The 18,340-nt window shown below is 37.1% G+C and overlaps 1 protein-coding gene across 1 annotated transcript; it reads right to left on the bottom strand.

Annotated features, from left to right (window-relative positions):
* Positions 1–8,780: 8,780 nt before the first annotated feature.
* On the bottom strand, positions 8,781–16,164 carry LOC145994460 (uncharacterized). Its single transcript, XM_083130619.1, has 4 exons — positions 16,013–16,164; positions 14,340–14,402; positions 12,669–12,829; positions 8,781–8,972 (listed from the first exon to the last, which is right to left on the bottom strand). Coding segments are annotated over exons 1-4 (321 nt in total). The 5' UTR covers positions 16,109–16,164; the 3' UTR covers positions 8,781–8,971.
* Between the last annotated feature and the right edge of the window lie 2,176 nt (positions 16,165–18,340).

Below are 18,340 nucleotides of genomic sequence, written 5' to 3'. Positions count from 1 at the left end.
ATCTGATTTTAAAATCTGTTGTTTTTTTTAAAAAAAAAACAACTTAAATTCTAACAAAAACAATGAAAAATATTTATGCATATTTTGCATTAAATAACAGGACATTCTTGTGTGCTGTTCTAATAGAGAATATTTCTCATGGCTTCACATTATACCTAGGTCTCAAGGACGTTTTTGTGGGGGTCCAGGGGGTCCGGACCCCTTCCCTCCGAAAGACTTACCAAGTAGTGAAAGTAATTTATCAAAATATAATTGTTTAGCATTTGTTATACTCAATTTCCATCAATGCCAACACCATGCTTGAACAGCGTAACAATTAAAAGTTAGGGTGCGGCAGAAATATCTCCCGGATATCATTTGTGATTTACAAAGCAACAAAGGTTTACTATTTTATTGCACATTTACAAGGAACAAAATGTTCCAATTATTTTTTGTCAAAATTTCCACAAGTCACCATTTTGTGTGACATAGTTGACTTTGTTTTATAATGATATCGTCCAAATACCGATCTGCACAGTGTACGCATTTCTGAAGTCTCGCCCTGAAGTTCTGCATTACCCTACTAGTTATGTCTGGTCGGTATTGCCGCTCTTTCCTGTCCGATACCATCTTTCAGATCATTGGCTGTTCTCGGCCTTCCTTGGTAAACTTTAGCCTTCACGTACTCCCACAGAAAGAAGTCGCAGGGTGCGAGCTCGGGGGAACGAGTTGGCCATGGAAGGTGACTTCGAAGTGAGATCAGACGCCCTGGAAACATTTCACGTAGCACGTTCATCGATACGCGTGCTGTGGCACCATCCTGTTGAAACCACACAGCCAATTTGCCGCGTTCGTTTGATTGCGGCTGCAGGAAGTTGTGTAACATCCATACATAACGGTCAGACGTTACATTAACTGCGTGCAGTCTTCCTCAAAAAAGTGGAAAAGTTCATGGAGTTGTCTCGGTACATATGGGAAACAAAATGGTAATCCTTGTTCTTTCCAACTGTGAAATAAAATTTTGCATAACATCGATCGTTGCTTTGTTATTCACGAATGAAATCCGGGAGTTATTTCTGCTGCACCCTATATACTCGATGGTTTTCTCCGCTGAACTTATTGGAATACAAGGAATTTGGCTCATACGGCTTTGAAGGATTCCAATGATTTATGCACACTACTAATGATAATATCCATAAAATATTAATCAGGAACTTCACAATTCCATAATTGGATCTAACTTCTTTTTTTGTTATTTAATAAATATTCAATTCTTTTACTATATTTTACCTATTCATGTAATAATAACAATACAATATTAATTAATGTACATATTTAATTAATTAATATATTAATTTAATTAAATATAATTATCCTAATTATTAGTATTATTCCTACACTTGATTGTGTATATATATATGCATATTTTGCATTAAATAACAGGACATTCTTTTATATATATATATATATATATATATATATATATATATATATATATATATATATATGGGAGGCTGAATTTTGTACCCCCCCAAATGAAAAACGTTCCTGCGCCACTGCAGGGTGTTTCAGAGGGACCCAGACACTAGCTTTTCCTCGAGAACGGGAGATCCTATCAAGTTGAAACAAAAAAAATGCACCACTAAGTTGGGCCAAAACAATCCGTAGTAAGTATTTGCAACAGCCCGAAACCCACCCTTTGTGGATTTGTGGGGACACATGCCCCGTTCGTGCGATTTTCAAATGGGAAGGGTGTGTTTGGAATGCAGATTCGGAAAGGCGGGGAAAATATACGATTGTCATATGAAACATTTGTCTGTACCACCTACCGTTTTCCGTGTACAAAATGGTTTTGCAAAAAAAGGAAGGTGAGCCAAATCGAGTATACCGAGCTTAATAATTAAGATAAGTGCAGCACCATAACAGTTTCGAAAAGTACAGGACACAAGCTTTCCAACGATATGCCACATGATTACTGCGGGACTAAAAAAGGATGAAACCGCGTGACCCAAAAAAGGGGGTCTAAAGTTAAGGAGGAACTCGAAAATTTCAAATGGCAAGGGGGTCGAGTAATACCTCGTTTTAAAGGTCACAGAAAACGTGAAAGGATGCGAACATGATTTTGTAATCCACTGACCGGTTTCAAAATGGCGACCAAAACAATTCCGACCCCTGAAGTTGGTGTTCCAAAGTGAGGAATTATGTACGTAAATAGCAAAACACAAACACTGGACAGAGTACATAAGATCCTGTACAAACAATTATGGTAATGGGTCCGCTCTTGAAACATCTTACTACTGTAAGCTTTGTTTGAGCTGCAACTTTGACCGCCCTTCACTCTTTCTCCAGGCTTAGGACTGGCAGCCACATCGATGGCAGCATGCTGTGGACAATGCAAGAGATTATTTCGAAGGTTTGTCTTAATCAGACAAGTTTTTGTAACATGTGCACATGTGTATGTCACAGGGTCAGACAGGTTTTTGTAACTTGTACATTAATACATGTGTATGTCACAGGGTTGCTTTGGTTTTCTTTCATGATTCCTACCAAAAATATATCCATAATGAATACTCTTTCAGTTGTATATAACAAATTTTTAATACATCCTTCGACTGTCGAATTATTACTGGGTTGCCATGACTTACTCCCCAACCATCGTACTTACAAACTTGAGTTTCCGGAGGCAATGAGCAAAAATGTAACATTTGGTAACAGGTTTACTCCTCGTTTAAATTGTTTTGTTGTGGAATGTCACTTGAAACATGCCTTGAGCTTTCTTTTACAAGATTATGCAAGTCTTCGGATAGGTCCCCCTTTGTACCTTTGCACTTGAACAAGCTGACACAGAAAAATGAAATTCAATCTTCAACATTATCTTCAAAATATTAACTAATGCAAAATTCATTTGTGGTATGTAGTTTGAATTTTATACTACATAATTAATTCTGTACTATTTCTTTTACTGTCTTTAATGTATTTCCAGTGTTGTATAAAGAATATACTTACTGTTCACAAAACTAAAATAAACATAGTTCCATTTCTAATATATTTTCTGACATAGTGTCAACCACAGAAGTGATAAGTTTTCCTTTCCACTGCTACAGTTTCAGTGATAAATCAGAGATCTTACCTCAAAAGCAGCACTATCTTGCATACCATGTGTCTGGAATACGTCCAACAACCATGGGAAGAACTTCATGTACTCCCAGAAATAAAACAATCATTCACTGGTGACTTTCTGATTCCCGCAGACTTTCAGGAAGAAGTCGCACTGGTAGATACAAGAATGCCATAGGTATATTCTTGTCAATTTTACAGCAAGCTCCGGTTACGATACTACGCGACCACTTGAGCGTGTCATTTTTCTTAACAAACCACTAATTCAAGTATAACATTAGGCCTTTCATATGCTACTCTCTCTCAGAACAGACTTTTCATGTTCTTTCCTCTTCTCTGCAGCAAACACATTCACATCATCAAAAGCAGTGGCCGCCTTTTCAAAATTGAACAATAATCAGCAACAATCTTATAAATATAAAGAAACAAGAAAACATCCTTTGTGCTTTGCATATGCCACTATTGTTGCAGTACACATGTTTTTTTATTGTGTGGACAACGATATGTTCTTTCCAGATGGAAGAACAAAGAAAAACAACTGTTCAACAATAACTTACAGGTGACATAGGTTATTTTTAAATGTTGGCAGAACACAAAGAACAGAAAAAGTATGTGACAATTTAATTTATCCTCATCGCTGTTGATTACAATGATTTTTTTTATTGTTTTCTAATGTTGAGTAAACTCTCATTCATTGCAACTTTCATTTTTCTCTAACATTACAACCATAGGCGTAGCTACGGGGTGTGCCGGGTGTGCTTAGGCACACCCTAATGGGCTGCTTTATCAAAGAGAATTAAAGACAGATATTTCAATAAGAGAGAAAATAAGCGACAGTTTGTAAGAAGTTGAAAATGTCATTACTTGGTACAAACGTATGCATTATCGCTGATGAAACGGGTGTCTATAGATTTTCGATTTTTTGATGTCATTGGAGAAAGAAGATATTTACTGCATTCTATACTCTGTACTGCAGCGCTTTTCTTCTATTCCTGTCACAAGCTGCACGTGTGAGAGAGCTTTCTCCAAGCTTTCCCAAGTTAAAACTAAATTAAGAGCAACTCAGAAGCAGGATAGATTGGAAGCCCTGCTCTTGCTATTTGTGGAACAGGAAAAACCTTAGTCTATTGATGTAAATGAAGTTATTGATGAGTTTAAGAACATTGTTCCCTTTGACAGACGTCTCTTTTATAGATGACGTGTATTTTGATGAATTTGTAACATTTATGAACATTTTGTGTGTGTGTAATTTCTATTTTTTCTACTACATATATTCAGAAATTTTCAACACTGTCATTAGTGAATTTATATTCCTTTACAAACAGCAGTGCAGTTAAAGAGCCAAGTGATTGTGTTGCAAAATATGCTATTACAAAGGTACAAGACCTCATTTTTTTCTTTGTGCACACCCAAATATAAAGTTCTAGCTACGCCTATGATTACAACTTACATTCTTACTTGCATTCTTACAAGGAGCTCATATCAATCTTCCTTCAGGCCTAACCATCAGTTCCCAATAATAATTAATCCAATTGCGGCCCCGGCGTCCACCCAGCGTCGAATAACATGGGTACCTGAGGGAAACCCTGGGGGGTAAAGGCGGTCAGGGGCGTGATGCTGATCACATCACCCCCACTCACGACGGGATCAAGAAAGTGTGGGGCGTTAACCCCAGACCCCCTATACACCTTCATGGCGTTGTGCTAAGCACAGGGGAGCACTTTTTTATTTAATAATGCTAATAAAATTATATTACTTGTATAAAACGTGAAAATAACAATGGATGAAAACTAGATAGAATACAAAACATACTCCTTCAGAAAAGCTGTGTACACTTATTCAATCCAGCTTCTCTCTAACACTGAAATTCTGGTCCCTCCTGGAAAAAAATACTGGAGGGCAATTCCATGAATAGGTCAACCTGAGATGCATAATATACTGCTGGACAAAAAAAACCGGACACTTGCATTTTTTGTGATAACGCAATGGGTCGATAAAAGCTCTGGTACAAGGGCTAACTAAATGTTGCAGAAACTGAATTAAGTACGAATGCATAAACAAAGTCCGAGCCTATGAATGGTGCATATGGTACTACATGATCTGCCGAACATTCTGTAATATACCTGCGAGCTGTTATTGCAATTCAGATGTCAAATATTAAAGTGTCCGGTTTTCATTGTCCAGCAGTATAGAAAAACATGTGCACGGGTAAAGGGAATTCACATATTGAAGCACATATACACATATTCCATTATGTTAGCAATATCCAGTCAGTATTTCTGCCAGTAGGCTACACTGCAAGTCAATATGGCTTCCAATGCCCTGTGACTACATAGAGTGAACTGATATTTGCACAGCCAATTCTTAGCGTATAAGTAAGTTCATTGTCACAAGGTGACTGACAGTGAAAATACACATATGGTAGAAGGAAGTGCCAGTGGAAACAGGAGAACATCAGCTATAGAGGTAAGCATATGTCTGTCAAGTATCTAGTCCCTGTAGGATGATTCCGTGGCAAAATTTTGTGACAGTGACGACAATGTAGTTGCTTTCAAGTGCAGAGCTATAGCATTGTGGATGTAAAGCTAAGTTTTCATGACAAACAAAGTTACAGATTAGCAACACTAACTTATTATTCATGTTGCTATAGTGGCATCACAGAACCAAATGTATGTCACAGAATTGCATAAGATAATGCAGGGTGTGGTAACGATGTCTACCTCCTTGAAAAAACAAACAATTTTGCATCATGTGATTGACTAGTTGGTGCAGAATGCATTTCATACATTCGTTACTGTCAGAAACTTGGTAATAATACATATTAGGTGACAACATATCATTTATTCTTTTATTTATGTTTAATTTTAAAAATGTTTACTTCTTTTGTATTTGAATTAGTGGTTTTGGACAAATGCTGACTACATCACATCTTTGATGCCCGATGGGATAATCTAAAGTCAGTTAATATTCCTGGCATACACTTCTTATACAGGATCATTCCACCATTATGCTGAAGGAATGTCATGATGCTGCAACATGCAACAAAGACACATCAATATGAGATTCGTGAGCTGGAGCCTGCAGGACTTCAGCCTGGAATATCTACAGCTAGTGTAGGAAGCTTGTCCTGGCAACATACGTTGATAAGATGAGCAAAAAATCCTGTGTTACACAAATAATGACTGCAACAGAGACAGAGAGTGAAGTGCAGAACCTGCATCGCATGATAACAAAGGAAAAGTGTCTTCCCAGATCCATAAAATCATTGTTGAGTGTATGCAGACAACATCAGTTATCTTTCTGAGAAGTCAAAGATACAAGTGATTGAACAATGTGTTCCTTGTGTTCGATTCCAGAGCATTGGTAATATTTGAATACTTTTACAGGATCTTTTTTTAGAAGTTATGTAAGTAAATAGTAATCATTAATGGGCGTAAGAGCACATTTATCGTCATTGAAAAACCAAAAGCAGCATAACATTTTACATTTCACACATATAATTTCATTTCAGCTACAGAAATTTGCCTTAATTATTACAAGGGGCCAGTTGCGTGTTCAAGGGGAGGTTGGTGGGGGATATAACACCCCGTTTGGCCCAATATTTCTAAAAAAAAGAACATCAAAAGTAGAAAAAGATGGTAAAATGAGAGCAGACTACCAAAAAAAGAGTCCGTAACAGAGGCGAGCCGAGGCGTCCGGTCATCGGGAGATGCGGCGATGACCAAGCAAAATAATAAAAATATTGTATTTTACTATATTTTAGAGAAGTAAAAGAAATGTCAGAATACTCGTATGTTTGTGCGAAATAAGCCAAACGACAGCATGAAACAGCTCCAAATACGCAAGAGATTCGCTAATCTTTGCGCATCGAAATGAGGCCCCAGTACTACCCTTCGCGTCGAACCCTCCCGCCTAGTTTCCTATTGAAGGCAATGGTGTTCGACGGCCCAGCTCATCGCAGAATGGTGCGAATCTCTCTGGTCTCTGCCGGTGCCGAGAACAGCCGAACGCTTCCGAACAGGCAGACCCTACAAGGTCCATCCAACGACCCGTACTTTTCCCCAGTCTTGAAGGTCTGGCTATTAACAGGCCCTTTTTTAGCCCTCATCCCCATGTTTACAACCACGGCAAAGTTTCTCTGGAGTCATCAAGATTCTTCCGAGTGTCCAGTGGCGTGCTCAAGGAGGAGTTGGTGAGGGTCATAAATCCTGCTTTGGCTCAATATTCTTTTAAAAAGGGGGGGGGGGAAGAATGAAAAGGCAGGAAAGATGGCAAAATGAAGAATTCAGAAATGACTACTAAAAAGTACACGTAACCCCTTCCCCTTCGAAAATCCTGGGCACACCACTCGAAGTCTGGAATGTCTGCTATTTTCACTTGTTAAGAGGAAAAGCACACACATTGAACGATATGAAATCTGTTTTTCATTATCAAAACAATTGGCGGCGAACCATGGTTCGCGTGGACCTCAGCTTCGAGGTGAAGTAAGCGTCACCGCGTCGGGTGTGAAAAAACGTGACACTCACCACTACGCTTGCCTTTACCTGCCGGGGAGCTTAAACAAGTCCCAGACGCATGGCACGTTGACAGTAAATGAAGCAGAGCTCGGCGACGCTTATCTCACTTCGAAGCTGAGGTCCAACTGCAATTCGCGTGTACCATAGCTTCAAAGTGAAGTAAGCGTCGTCGCGCTCCAGTCGCGTTCGGTATGAAAGAAAACGAAAAAATGGCCTAAAAAGCTGGTTCCTCTTAACTTCAAACGCGACAATTGAGGTGTTTGCATTTCAGTTTCCATCATATTTAATAATTCTCGTCGTATGGGATAGAATTATGTCTCTTTTGTAGTCGTTGTGGTATGAATTGGCAATGACCTTGGCGTTTATCGCAGAGAAATATTGTGACCCCTCCTCCCTCCCCGTCTGTTGAAATATCGACCTGACGTTTGGCAAATCTTGGGATGACTACGTAAAAATGTCACACTTCGCCACTGGTACGTAAACCCTCCCTTTCTATAATCATGGGCACGGCACTGCAAGGGATTGCTTATTAAGACTTGGATAGGTTTTTACAGGTACGCGAAAATTTCAAACCGATAATTTCATACGTACGAAGTATACTAAAAGTGTTATTATACGTAAAAGTGTACGAATCGACAAACTAAAACTTCTCTGTCGAAAATTCACTAACCTTGAGAAACTATGTTTTACTATAATTCCACTTTAGGTTGATTGTTTATTTGGTTTAGTTTTTGATAACTGCGAAAAATGAAGATGAGTGATGACATTATGAAATCGATGAAGAGACACTCACAAACAACAACCATGCATAGGTCGGGATTGGAACCCGGAATCCCTGACGTCGTAGCGCCATGTGCTAACCACTCTGCCACAGACGTCGGCGTTTCCATTTTAGAAACAGAACAGGTTGGCCAGGACTAAACCCATAGATACAATCAATTGCCCCATCGAGATTCGAACCCGAGGCATACAAAATAATACCGTCATCAACTACGCTACCTTAGTTTAGATCATGTTCATACATAAATATTACATGTAAGAAAGAACAATACGAAATGAACAATAAATTCTTAATTTAAAGTCATATAACCTTGCTTTATTCAGTCTTTGATAATTTTTTGTTTTAGCTGCTGTTACAGATCAATATTATACATAATTTATTTGGCTATATAGGGTATAATTAACAGAAGCATAATTTCAAAAGTAACAATTCAATAGCAACCGTCTCATAACATACAACTAATTCAATCAATAGAGAGTAAAATATTTGTAAAATATGAAAGCGGCTAATTCCCATTATGAAATTCCATGGTTCAGTTGTTCCTCAGAATTAAAGCAAGATCTGGGAACTTATGATGCCTGAAAGAAAGTAAAAAGAAGGCTGTTAAATTGTTCTGCGACTATGCTTTATCCCAGGAATCTCTGGAGCAAGCGAACGGAAACAATTCTCTGCGCAAGTGGTGACTCGCGAGAGCTCGACCAATGAACGCGTGGGAGGGGAAACGAGTACACGAAGAGAAAAATACGACTGCAGCTACCAGCTTATAGCAGCAGCGTGTACTGCTTCGCTCCACCCACTCGCTTAACCCTTCCCTATCGTTATGCGCGGCCTTGCTCCACATATTCCCGGGACGGAGTGTAGTTGTTTTCTTTTTCAGGGACAATAACTACAATGCGATTTAAAAAGTAACGACTTTCCATGTCATTTGTTTGGTACCAATGAAGAAAACAAATGCAAATATAGAGATTTTTTCGAATGTAATAGCAGGCAAGCTGATAATCAACGATTGAGTCTGTTTGGTTTATGCAGTGCGGTGCGAGTTTGCAGAATGGATTATATTCAGGGAACAACTTCCCCTACAATTCGGTTCGCGAAATCCCGCCCGCCACCATATTTCCGGCAAGCACAGGCCCGTAGCCGGAATTTTATTTCGAGTGGGAGTCTCACCCCTTATTAGCAGACAAAAAAGTGGGAGGGGGGGTATAAGCCCTGAAGATGTATAATAAGTTGTAATATAGTGAGAAATTTAAGATGTTGAATACTGCTAAGGAAGTAAAATTAATTGCCACCAGTGGCGGCGTTTAGATGGGGCGTGGGAAAAAGTTGGCCCCCACTTTCTGCTCTCGTATTATGCCCCTTAATGCTAAGACTTCTAGTTTTGGCACCCAATCGCCGCTTCTGATTACCATATACACTATTTCAAAAGAAACATTTGTAGGATTTCGGAGGCCTTATATTATTTTAAGTAAAAAAAAAACTTCCTAAATTTTGACCCCCCCCCTCATGAGCACCGGGGCCTCCCTGATGGCGTACTGGTATCGTCGTCTCCTTGTAATCAGGGGGTTCCTGGTTCGATACCCGGTGGAGGCACATTGCACAGTAGTTCGGATCCCACTTTAAACTGTAGAACGATCCGCGATTAGCCTATCTGTGCATAAAGTAGACTTAAAACAACAAATCCCCTGGGGCACCCCTGCGTGTCTTCACAAGAAAGACGTGTGAGTGAATGACGGCGAAAGAAAGACAAATAAAAAAGCGGGACAGGCAGGAAGAGGTAAAGAGATAGAGACGGAGAGAGAGAGAGAGAAAGAAAAATATAAAGTAGAGAGGAGGACAGAGGAAGAGAGAGAATAGGGAAGAGGTAAATAGATAGAGACGGGGAGAGAGAGAGAGAGAGAGAGAGAAAGAAAAATATAAAGTAGAGAGGAGGACAGAGGAAGAGAGAAAATAGGGAAGAGGAATATAGAGGCTATAGAGAGAGAGAAAGATAAATATAAAGTAGAGAGGAGAACAGAGGAAGATAGAGAAAAAGGAGAAGAATATAGAGACCACACGGAGAGAGAGAGAGAGAGGGGGGGGAGATAAAGTAGAGAGAAGGACAGAGGAAGAGAAAGAATATTGAAGAGTAATATAGAGGCTACAGAGAGAGAGAAAAAAAGAGAAAAGTAGAGAAACGAGAGAGGGGAGAGGGGGAGAGAATAAGGATGGTAATGAAATAGAAAATGAAAGAGAATACCTAGAGTAGGAGGTGGATTGAAGAGAGAGGAAATTAGCACGTACAAAGAAATAAAGAACTGCGGAAAGACGATCGAGAACAGGATCGAAGATACAAGAAAAAAGGAGAAAGAACAGATAAAAGGAAAAGGAAGAAGGGAATAATACGTAGACAAGTTTTCTTTATTGCAGAGGGCTGACCTCCACTCCGACTGGTGGAGTGGTTATCGCAGTGCGCTACAACGCCAGGATTCTCGGGTTTGAATTATGGCCTGAGCATATGTGTTTGCGAGTGTCCCTTCATCAACACCTTCACTCATCCTCATAGTGGCGATTATCCACGAAGTGGAAGAAAAGCGACAATAAATAACAAGAATCAATCAATTTATTCCAGAGGGGTTAATACGACCCCCTTCCTTGACAAGAAAGCATGACAACCTACACTAAATAGGTAATTCTGGCTGAACTGTTTGATAATTCTAAACAATTGGTTAAAATTAAATAATTTGTTCTGGTAAACGTATAATTCGATTAACGCCGTATTTCAACAAATATTTGGTCATCAGAACCTATTTTGTTTGTTTATTACAAGCAGTTATGTAATGTACTACTACATTTCCTACGTCTCTGTACAGTCAGACGCAACACTGCGTTGTTACAAGTACGTAACTGGAATTTCTTATTTCGAAGCACTTAGTAAGCAGATAAATTTGTCAATAGTAGCACGTAGTTTGCCGAACTGATTATACGATAAAAAAATACACCCACAAACAGAAATAACTTAGGAAGTAGCTGGATATTATTTGTAAAGTTCAATTTTGCTCCCAACTGTACAAATATAACGTTTCAAATTTAATCAATACCTCCGATATATAGTCCAACCATTTAGTACCTACTGTGCGTTAAATTATATTAATACGAATAATTGTGTAAGCTTGCTTTCTGTAACTTAAGTAAAAGAGCGAAAAAGGTTTATATAAGATGAAATTATAAATGTAATAATATCACAGGGTAAAAATATATTTGAAGAAACAATTTACCATTACGGGGGGATCCTTGTATAGATAAATCTAAAGTTCAAATCATTAAAACCGATTCAATAAATAAATTTAGAAATCATAAAATGCGAAAGCAATTCGAATACAATAAAAATCAGCATTGCGTATATTCCTTGTTTAATTTCGGTTCTTATAAATACCGCTATATAAAACCATAAAATCTAAGAACTTGAAGATAGTAAGACGTTTTCAAGTTGAGAAAAAGTTCTCATTTTTCAATTCGTTTTCGTGTGCTATCTTTCGGAAAATGAGTTAGTATATTTACTTTTCTATACTTTCCTTGTTTCTTTACCTCTACTGATTGGTATTTTTCTTATCTTTTGAGTATTTGTTTTAACGCCACTTTATGTAGAGATAGGCTAATTGGGTCTGGAGTTACAGTTTAAAGTAGTATCCGAACCACTATGTGCCTGTATACACCGGGTATCAAACCCGAGACCGAATAGGAATTAATTAAAATTAATCTTATAAATATAGCAATAATAAAAAAAGGTAGCCTATTTTTGAGACAAGTATAGCTTTTTTAAATTAAGCCAAATTGCTGCAATTTTCTCACGAATAATTAAAACTAATTATGATAGTATGTGTTAACTTTCCGTGTTCTTGGCAACGATTTAGAAACATAAAGCTTGGGAAAGGGAGGAGTTCTATGATTTACCCCCTGTAACTCAAATATCGAGTACAAGTACAGCCAACAGCAAAGATAATAGTAGGCAAATTGCACATCACTATTTTTATTCTACTGCCTGCATTATTTTAAGGAATGGAAGTCTGTTGATGCGAAGCGTGTGTTGGCTTCTGCTTATTGACGTCATAATTTAAACAGGCTGAATGAAAATGATTATGGACAATTCGCCTATTACTTTTGCCGTTGGGTTCACTCATTGCCAGTTCTGGCAAGTTATAACACAAGTCCAATGGGGATGACTTGAAACTAGCTAAAACATTTTGCCTATCTGCCTCCACTCATGAACATATCGACACTGTAGGGAATATACGTACTACTTTTTAGCCTTTCGGATCCACTTGCGTTTCTTCTTCTCGAGCGTTGTCCTGACTTCTCTGGCCAACTCGAAGTAAGGTTTCTTTTCCTCGTTTTCCATCCGTCGCCAACGATCCACTGCAATTCGGCAGCACTCCAGGCACGTCTTGTGAGGAAACTCCTATATATAAAAGTATATTACTAAAACCACAAATGTTGATTCGCTGTGTTCACCGCTATTTAAGTATTATAAGTACAGCATTGTAAGCGTAACTTGGCGGGGGTAGGGGGGCACTTGACCCCCAAATTTTGCAGTTCATTAAAATTTGCAAGTTAGGGGACCTGAGAAGCAAAGTAATAAAGAGTAATATTTGTGAATTCGCAAATGTCACACTTATTTAGCAAATAATCCTAGATGCTGTTTTTATTGAATGGAAAACTATTCAGATCTTTTCCCCCAAACTTAAGCCCCAAGTCTGATTCTTCCCCCCTCATAATTAGGCTCAGTTTGATTCTGCCCCTCAAAATTTGGCCGTTTGATTTTGCCCCCTCAAAATTAGGAACCAAATCTGATTCTGCCTCCTCAAAATTGGGCCCCAAATCTGATTCTGCGCCCTCGAATTTAAGCCCAAGTTTAATTCTGCCCCCTCAAAATTAGGCCCAAGTTTAATTCTGTACCCTCAAAATTAGGCCCAAGTTTAATTCTGCCCCCTCAAAATTAGGCCCAAGTTTAATTCTGTCCCCTCAAAATTAGGCCCAAGTTTAATCCTTCCGCCTCAAAATCAGGCTCAAGTTTAATTCTGCCTCCTCAAAATTAGTCCCAAGTTACGCCCATGTACAGCGTGATTCAAAAAGATGGACTCAGTTTCGTACGGCTGAACTTATACATCGCGTGTGAATGATCTACATAACATTTGAAACAGAAGGCCCGATATCACTAGAGCGTCCGCCTGCTGCTTAAGTTTGTTCTGACGAAAAGTCTCGTTCTTCCTTAGCTAATCTCTTTTCATAATTTTCTACCGTTTCTTTACAAGCAATACTTCTGAACAGACTACTTAAAATACCGGTCATTTTTTACACGACAAAGTCTCTTCACATCAATTTATTTTTCCTCTTCATGGTCTGGAACATTCGTCTGTTCTTCGTAAGTCACTCAAACATCTTATCACATGCGAAGTGGAATTTAAAGAAGCACGTAAAACCTCAGATATATATCTTGTGGTGGTCCTTGATTTTCTGGTCAATAATAATATAATAATTTTAAGTTTAATGAAATTAATTTACCACATACCTATACCTTACGTATGTTGAATTATCTTCAAAAAACTTCAAGTAAAAAATAGATTAATCAGAAAAGTTATTTTTTGTAAGTTCGTGAGGGCCCCCAATCTAAGTCACACGGAAATTCCTGAATATAGAAAGGACCCAACTGTATAAATTCCGTCTTTCCATTACGTTACAGTCAAATGAGCTAGATAATCTGTTTAGGTAGAATTCAAAACTTGCTCAACTTTCAACACATGCAAAAGTTTCCATATCCGATGAATACATGCCCATATTTTGATGAAGAGTAAAACGACACTAGCCAAATTTCACTCCAAAAGATTATAAATCGTCGACTATTAAAGTGATGAATATTTTTTCCTGAAACAAAAATATACAAATCTGCGAACAACAGAAATGTTACGTACCTTTCTGACTTCAGCCAAGAAGATGAGAAATGGTCGGTTGTAGCGAGGAGATTTGTTAGTTTTCTGAAAGTAAATAATGAAACTTAGCACTAGCTAAATACACAATTATTATATTTGCATCACAGAGATAACAAACAACTTTCCAAGCATTGGAATCATTGCTTAATATCCTGTTAATCTTTGAATCATTTTGCGAGTTTGTAAGATCTCAAACACAAATCTTAGATCAGTTTTAATACAATTCTGATATTAATACCCTTGATTCAATTTTTATTGGAAAAAAGTTAAATTTAAAGCTACTTAACAATTTTGAGTTGTATTGATTAAATTCGTAATTTTTCATCCAAACTTACATTAAAAACTATTTTCAGTAACATTATAGGTGACATAATGATGTAAGCCTAATGGTTATGGTGTATGTTGTAGTAACCATATGTAATGCTGATTAGTATCAGTTATTTTGAAATTTTGGCTATTTATATGTACTGTATTTACTTAACCTTTATTTCCATACAGGAAAAAAATGAAGGAGAAGAAATTTCCTACACCGAGTGTGCCATGGAACTATGGTTATTTCTATAAAAGTTAACTAAAGTAGAAACTAAATGAGAAATGGGTACATGCATTTTTATCACTTATTTGTGTAGTGTGTGTAGTTCGTGCCAAATGCAGACATTGGTGTGTCCTCCATTTTTTAGTACGCGTTTCTTTTTTGAAAATAAGAAGTGTGATTGATAAACTGGTATCACTGGCTACTAAATTAGCAAGGGAATCGTTGTTTCCAACATCCGTTAATAACGTCTCAGGGTTGTTTGATAAAATGCAAGAAACCAACAATCTCTACACACTAACATTTAGGCCTAACTGTTCTCCACTTTCAATACGACCTTTAATAATCACTAATGAACTAAAAAATGGGAAATATTAAATAAATGTGCTTTAAAAACAGGTGTGGCATGACTATGATCTATGACATCACATATAACCAGGGACCGGATTTATATGTAGTAAAAATGTGCTACATATGTAAATACATATTTAGTTATTTTCACCAAAATATGCAGTTAAATATGGACTTAAAATTGTAAAAAAGTATCTCTTTTAATTATATAAGACACTACACGAGCTACATTAAATATAGTACGCTTACATTGACATTAATTGTACTTGTATAACAATTCAAAATGTGTCTTCATTTTCTGTTTCCAAAACAATGAATAACAAAATGTTGTGGTAAGTGTTGGAACTTGAAAATCCTTCTGTTGTCTCTTAAAATGGATTTTTATTGACTAAAACTGCGTTCAATATCGCAAGAAGTAATGGGACTGTATTTCAAATTTGTCAGTTATTCACTCAACTCTTTCGGTCAAACGGGGACATGTAGTTATTTCGCAACTATGGAGTATAGGTTGAAAATGTTCTCAAATATGGAAATAGTATGTAAAAGTAACTAAAATATGTAAAATATGAGCCAAAACCTAATATATGTGAAAATATCGAAATAAACACTGAATGTTTCGGGTCTACATGTCATGATACGCAAAGGTAATACAAAATATAACTGATTTCAGCTTCATTACAAAGATATGTATTTACATACGAGAAATCCGATCCCTGCATATAACATTAGTATGTTAGTTGATTATATGAAGGCAAAATTACTGTGCCTGTACCTTTTTGGGTGGCTGAGCTGGCTGGGCCGGCTGGGCAGGCTGGGCCGGTTGCCCCTGCTGCTGTGGTTGTAGCTGTGGCTGTGGCTGTTGATTCATTTCTTGAGTTCTAGCCTTGCGTTTGCTGTTGCCACGGAAAAGATCAAGAATTGGCTGGCCTGAAATGCAACAATATTTTCTCAACAGCTGCTTATAATTGTTACTCTTCATGGGCCGAAACTTGAACCGGGGTGTTGCGACACTCTTTGTTTGTGTGTTCTGGTAACACACTGCTGTAATTTAGGGATGTTAAAGGAACCGGAACCTTTTTTCTCTCACAATTTAAATTCGGTCCAAGTTGCGTATTGTTTCATTGCAAAAAGGTTCCTGGACCCAATTTAAATTGATACGGAAAAAGATTCCTGCACCGTATTTAAATTGATCCAGAAAAAAGGTTCCCGGACTGTATTTAAAAAAACAAAATATTTCATCATTATACACTAGAAACATTCTCACAGCTTAGTTTCTGACTGAGTGTTATCAAAATATTTCACAATAACTTGTTACATCTCCAATATGAAACTTTTCAGTGTCCTAATATTTACACTGCCCGTGGTAACATCGTTTTTGGAAAGTAAAGTAAGGATATGGACTTATAACCAGGATGAGGATCGATAGGCACTAAAAAGTCTTAAATTAGGCAGGCAAAAATCACCGAAAATTATAAAATAGTCACTAAAATTGATAAACATCGACATATTTCCCATTTTTCCGTATTAGGCACTCAAAAAACCATTATCCTCGATGTAGACACTTAGGACTAAAATAGGCAAAAAAGGGCCACTATAAAAGTAATGTATTCCTCTCAGGAATGGCCTGAAACTGTTTTTGAACGTAAAAGCCAACATTTTCTGGACAAAGAACAAAATAGTCATTTTAGAGCAAATCTTCAGACGTATATTATTGCATAAAATTATGAAACAAATCTCAGAGTTCAATCCATCCAATGTTTTTCAAAAGTTGGAGCCACTGCTTAAAAATAATAAAACATATATATTGTGTTTACAACAAATACTGTATTTCTTGCCCTGTCAGCTTTTATCAACCTTACAGTTTACACGCATCTTTTATCAAGTCTAAAATCGATGTTTAATAAATACAACAGTGTAAGTGCTTCTTTCTGAGTGCTCCTTAATCGATTCCATCAATCATCATTTTTCCTCATCAACACGTTTAGCAAAAAGTGTCAAAAAATACAAACTTTCACGTGTGATCGTGTAAATTGTATGGAATGCAAATGTTATAGAAAAATATAACAGACGAAACTTCTTCAGTCACAGAAGTTCAAATGTAGGTGGAGACACGGTCATGACTAGAGACCGGATTTTAAAGGGAAGTCCTTTTTTTATTTTTCAACAGGATCACGGAATAAATAACAACAGTGTTGATAATTATCTTCCACCAATAAGATTATATGGTTTTGACTTCCCTTTTTTCCCCTTTCTCGGCTCACATTCCCTGTTTTCCCTTTTTTAAAAACGTTTTCCTTTCTGATCCCTTTATTCACTAGTTTTTTCAGCCTACATTCCGTTTTTCTCCCTTTTTAAAAAATATCGTCCTTGTGGGACAAGGTGGTCAATGTGATATCTTTTAAATATAAATTTTTTTGTACGAATGTATTTTCCCCTAAACAAAACATTCAACAATTGTCTATTTGGTGCATCTCAGAGTGAAGAAAGAACAGACTGTGGAAAGCGGTAAGCTGTTTCAAGGAAGATTTCATCGAAACAGATGGTAATATTATTTGCTGTATTTGCCTTCAAAAAAGGAAATGAAAAAGGACTATAGTTTACTTTCGCATTCCACTAATAATATCATTTTGAATTAAAGCACAATATATACCATTCATATATAAAAAGGGATACATGAAATGGCTTGAATTTTTTATGAATGGTATACATTGTGCTTTCATTTAAAATAATATGTTTAGTGGAGTATAAAATAAACTACAGTCCTTTTTCATTTTCTTTTTTTGGCAATAATTTTCCTTTTTTGTCCTTTTTATAGTATTTTTTTCCCTTTACAATCCGGTATCTAGTCATAACTATAAGGACACAAGCATAAAAAGAAGAGAGATTTAGTAACCTAAGAGAAAATACCAGCAGTTTATCTTTTCAATAGTTCATTCAAATAATGTCTTCTTTAGTTGTCATAATTAACTTAACTCCTAGGGGCATAAATTTACAATAACTTTCTTTTAGGAAGTGAGAAGACATTTAGTAGCTATACATGTAGTATCTTTCAGTAAGAAGGAATATTAGATTTCAAAAATACTTTGCCATGGCCAATTAC

This window comes from Lepisma saccharinum, chromosome 1 (assembly GCF_977018435.1).
Source record: "Lepisma saccharinum chromosome 1, izLepSacc3.1, whole genome shotgun sequence".
Taxonomy (NCBI): domain Eukaryota; kingdom Metazoa; phylum Arthropoda; class Insecta; order Zygentoma; family Lepismatidae; genus Lepisma; species Lepisma saccharinum.
Note: the sequence above shows the minus strand (reverse complement) of the source record. Positions and strands in the feature narration are given on the sequence as shown.

Coding starts and splice junctions, on each gene's coding strand:
- LOC145994460 (XM_083130619.1), bottom strand. CDS start 16,108: ATGAATCAACAGCCACAGCCACAGCTACAACCACAGCAGCAGGGGCAA. Junction 14,403..16,012: donor CAGCTCAGCCACCCAAAAAG/GTACAGGCACAG, acceptor ATTTACTTTCAG/AAAACTAACAAATCTCCTCG. Junction 12,830..14,339: donor TCTTGGCTGAAGTCAGAAAG/GTACGTAACATT, acceptor TTTTATATATAG/GAGTTTCCTCACAAGACGTG.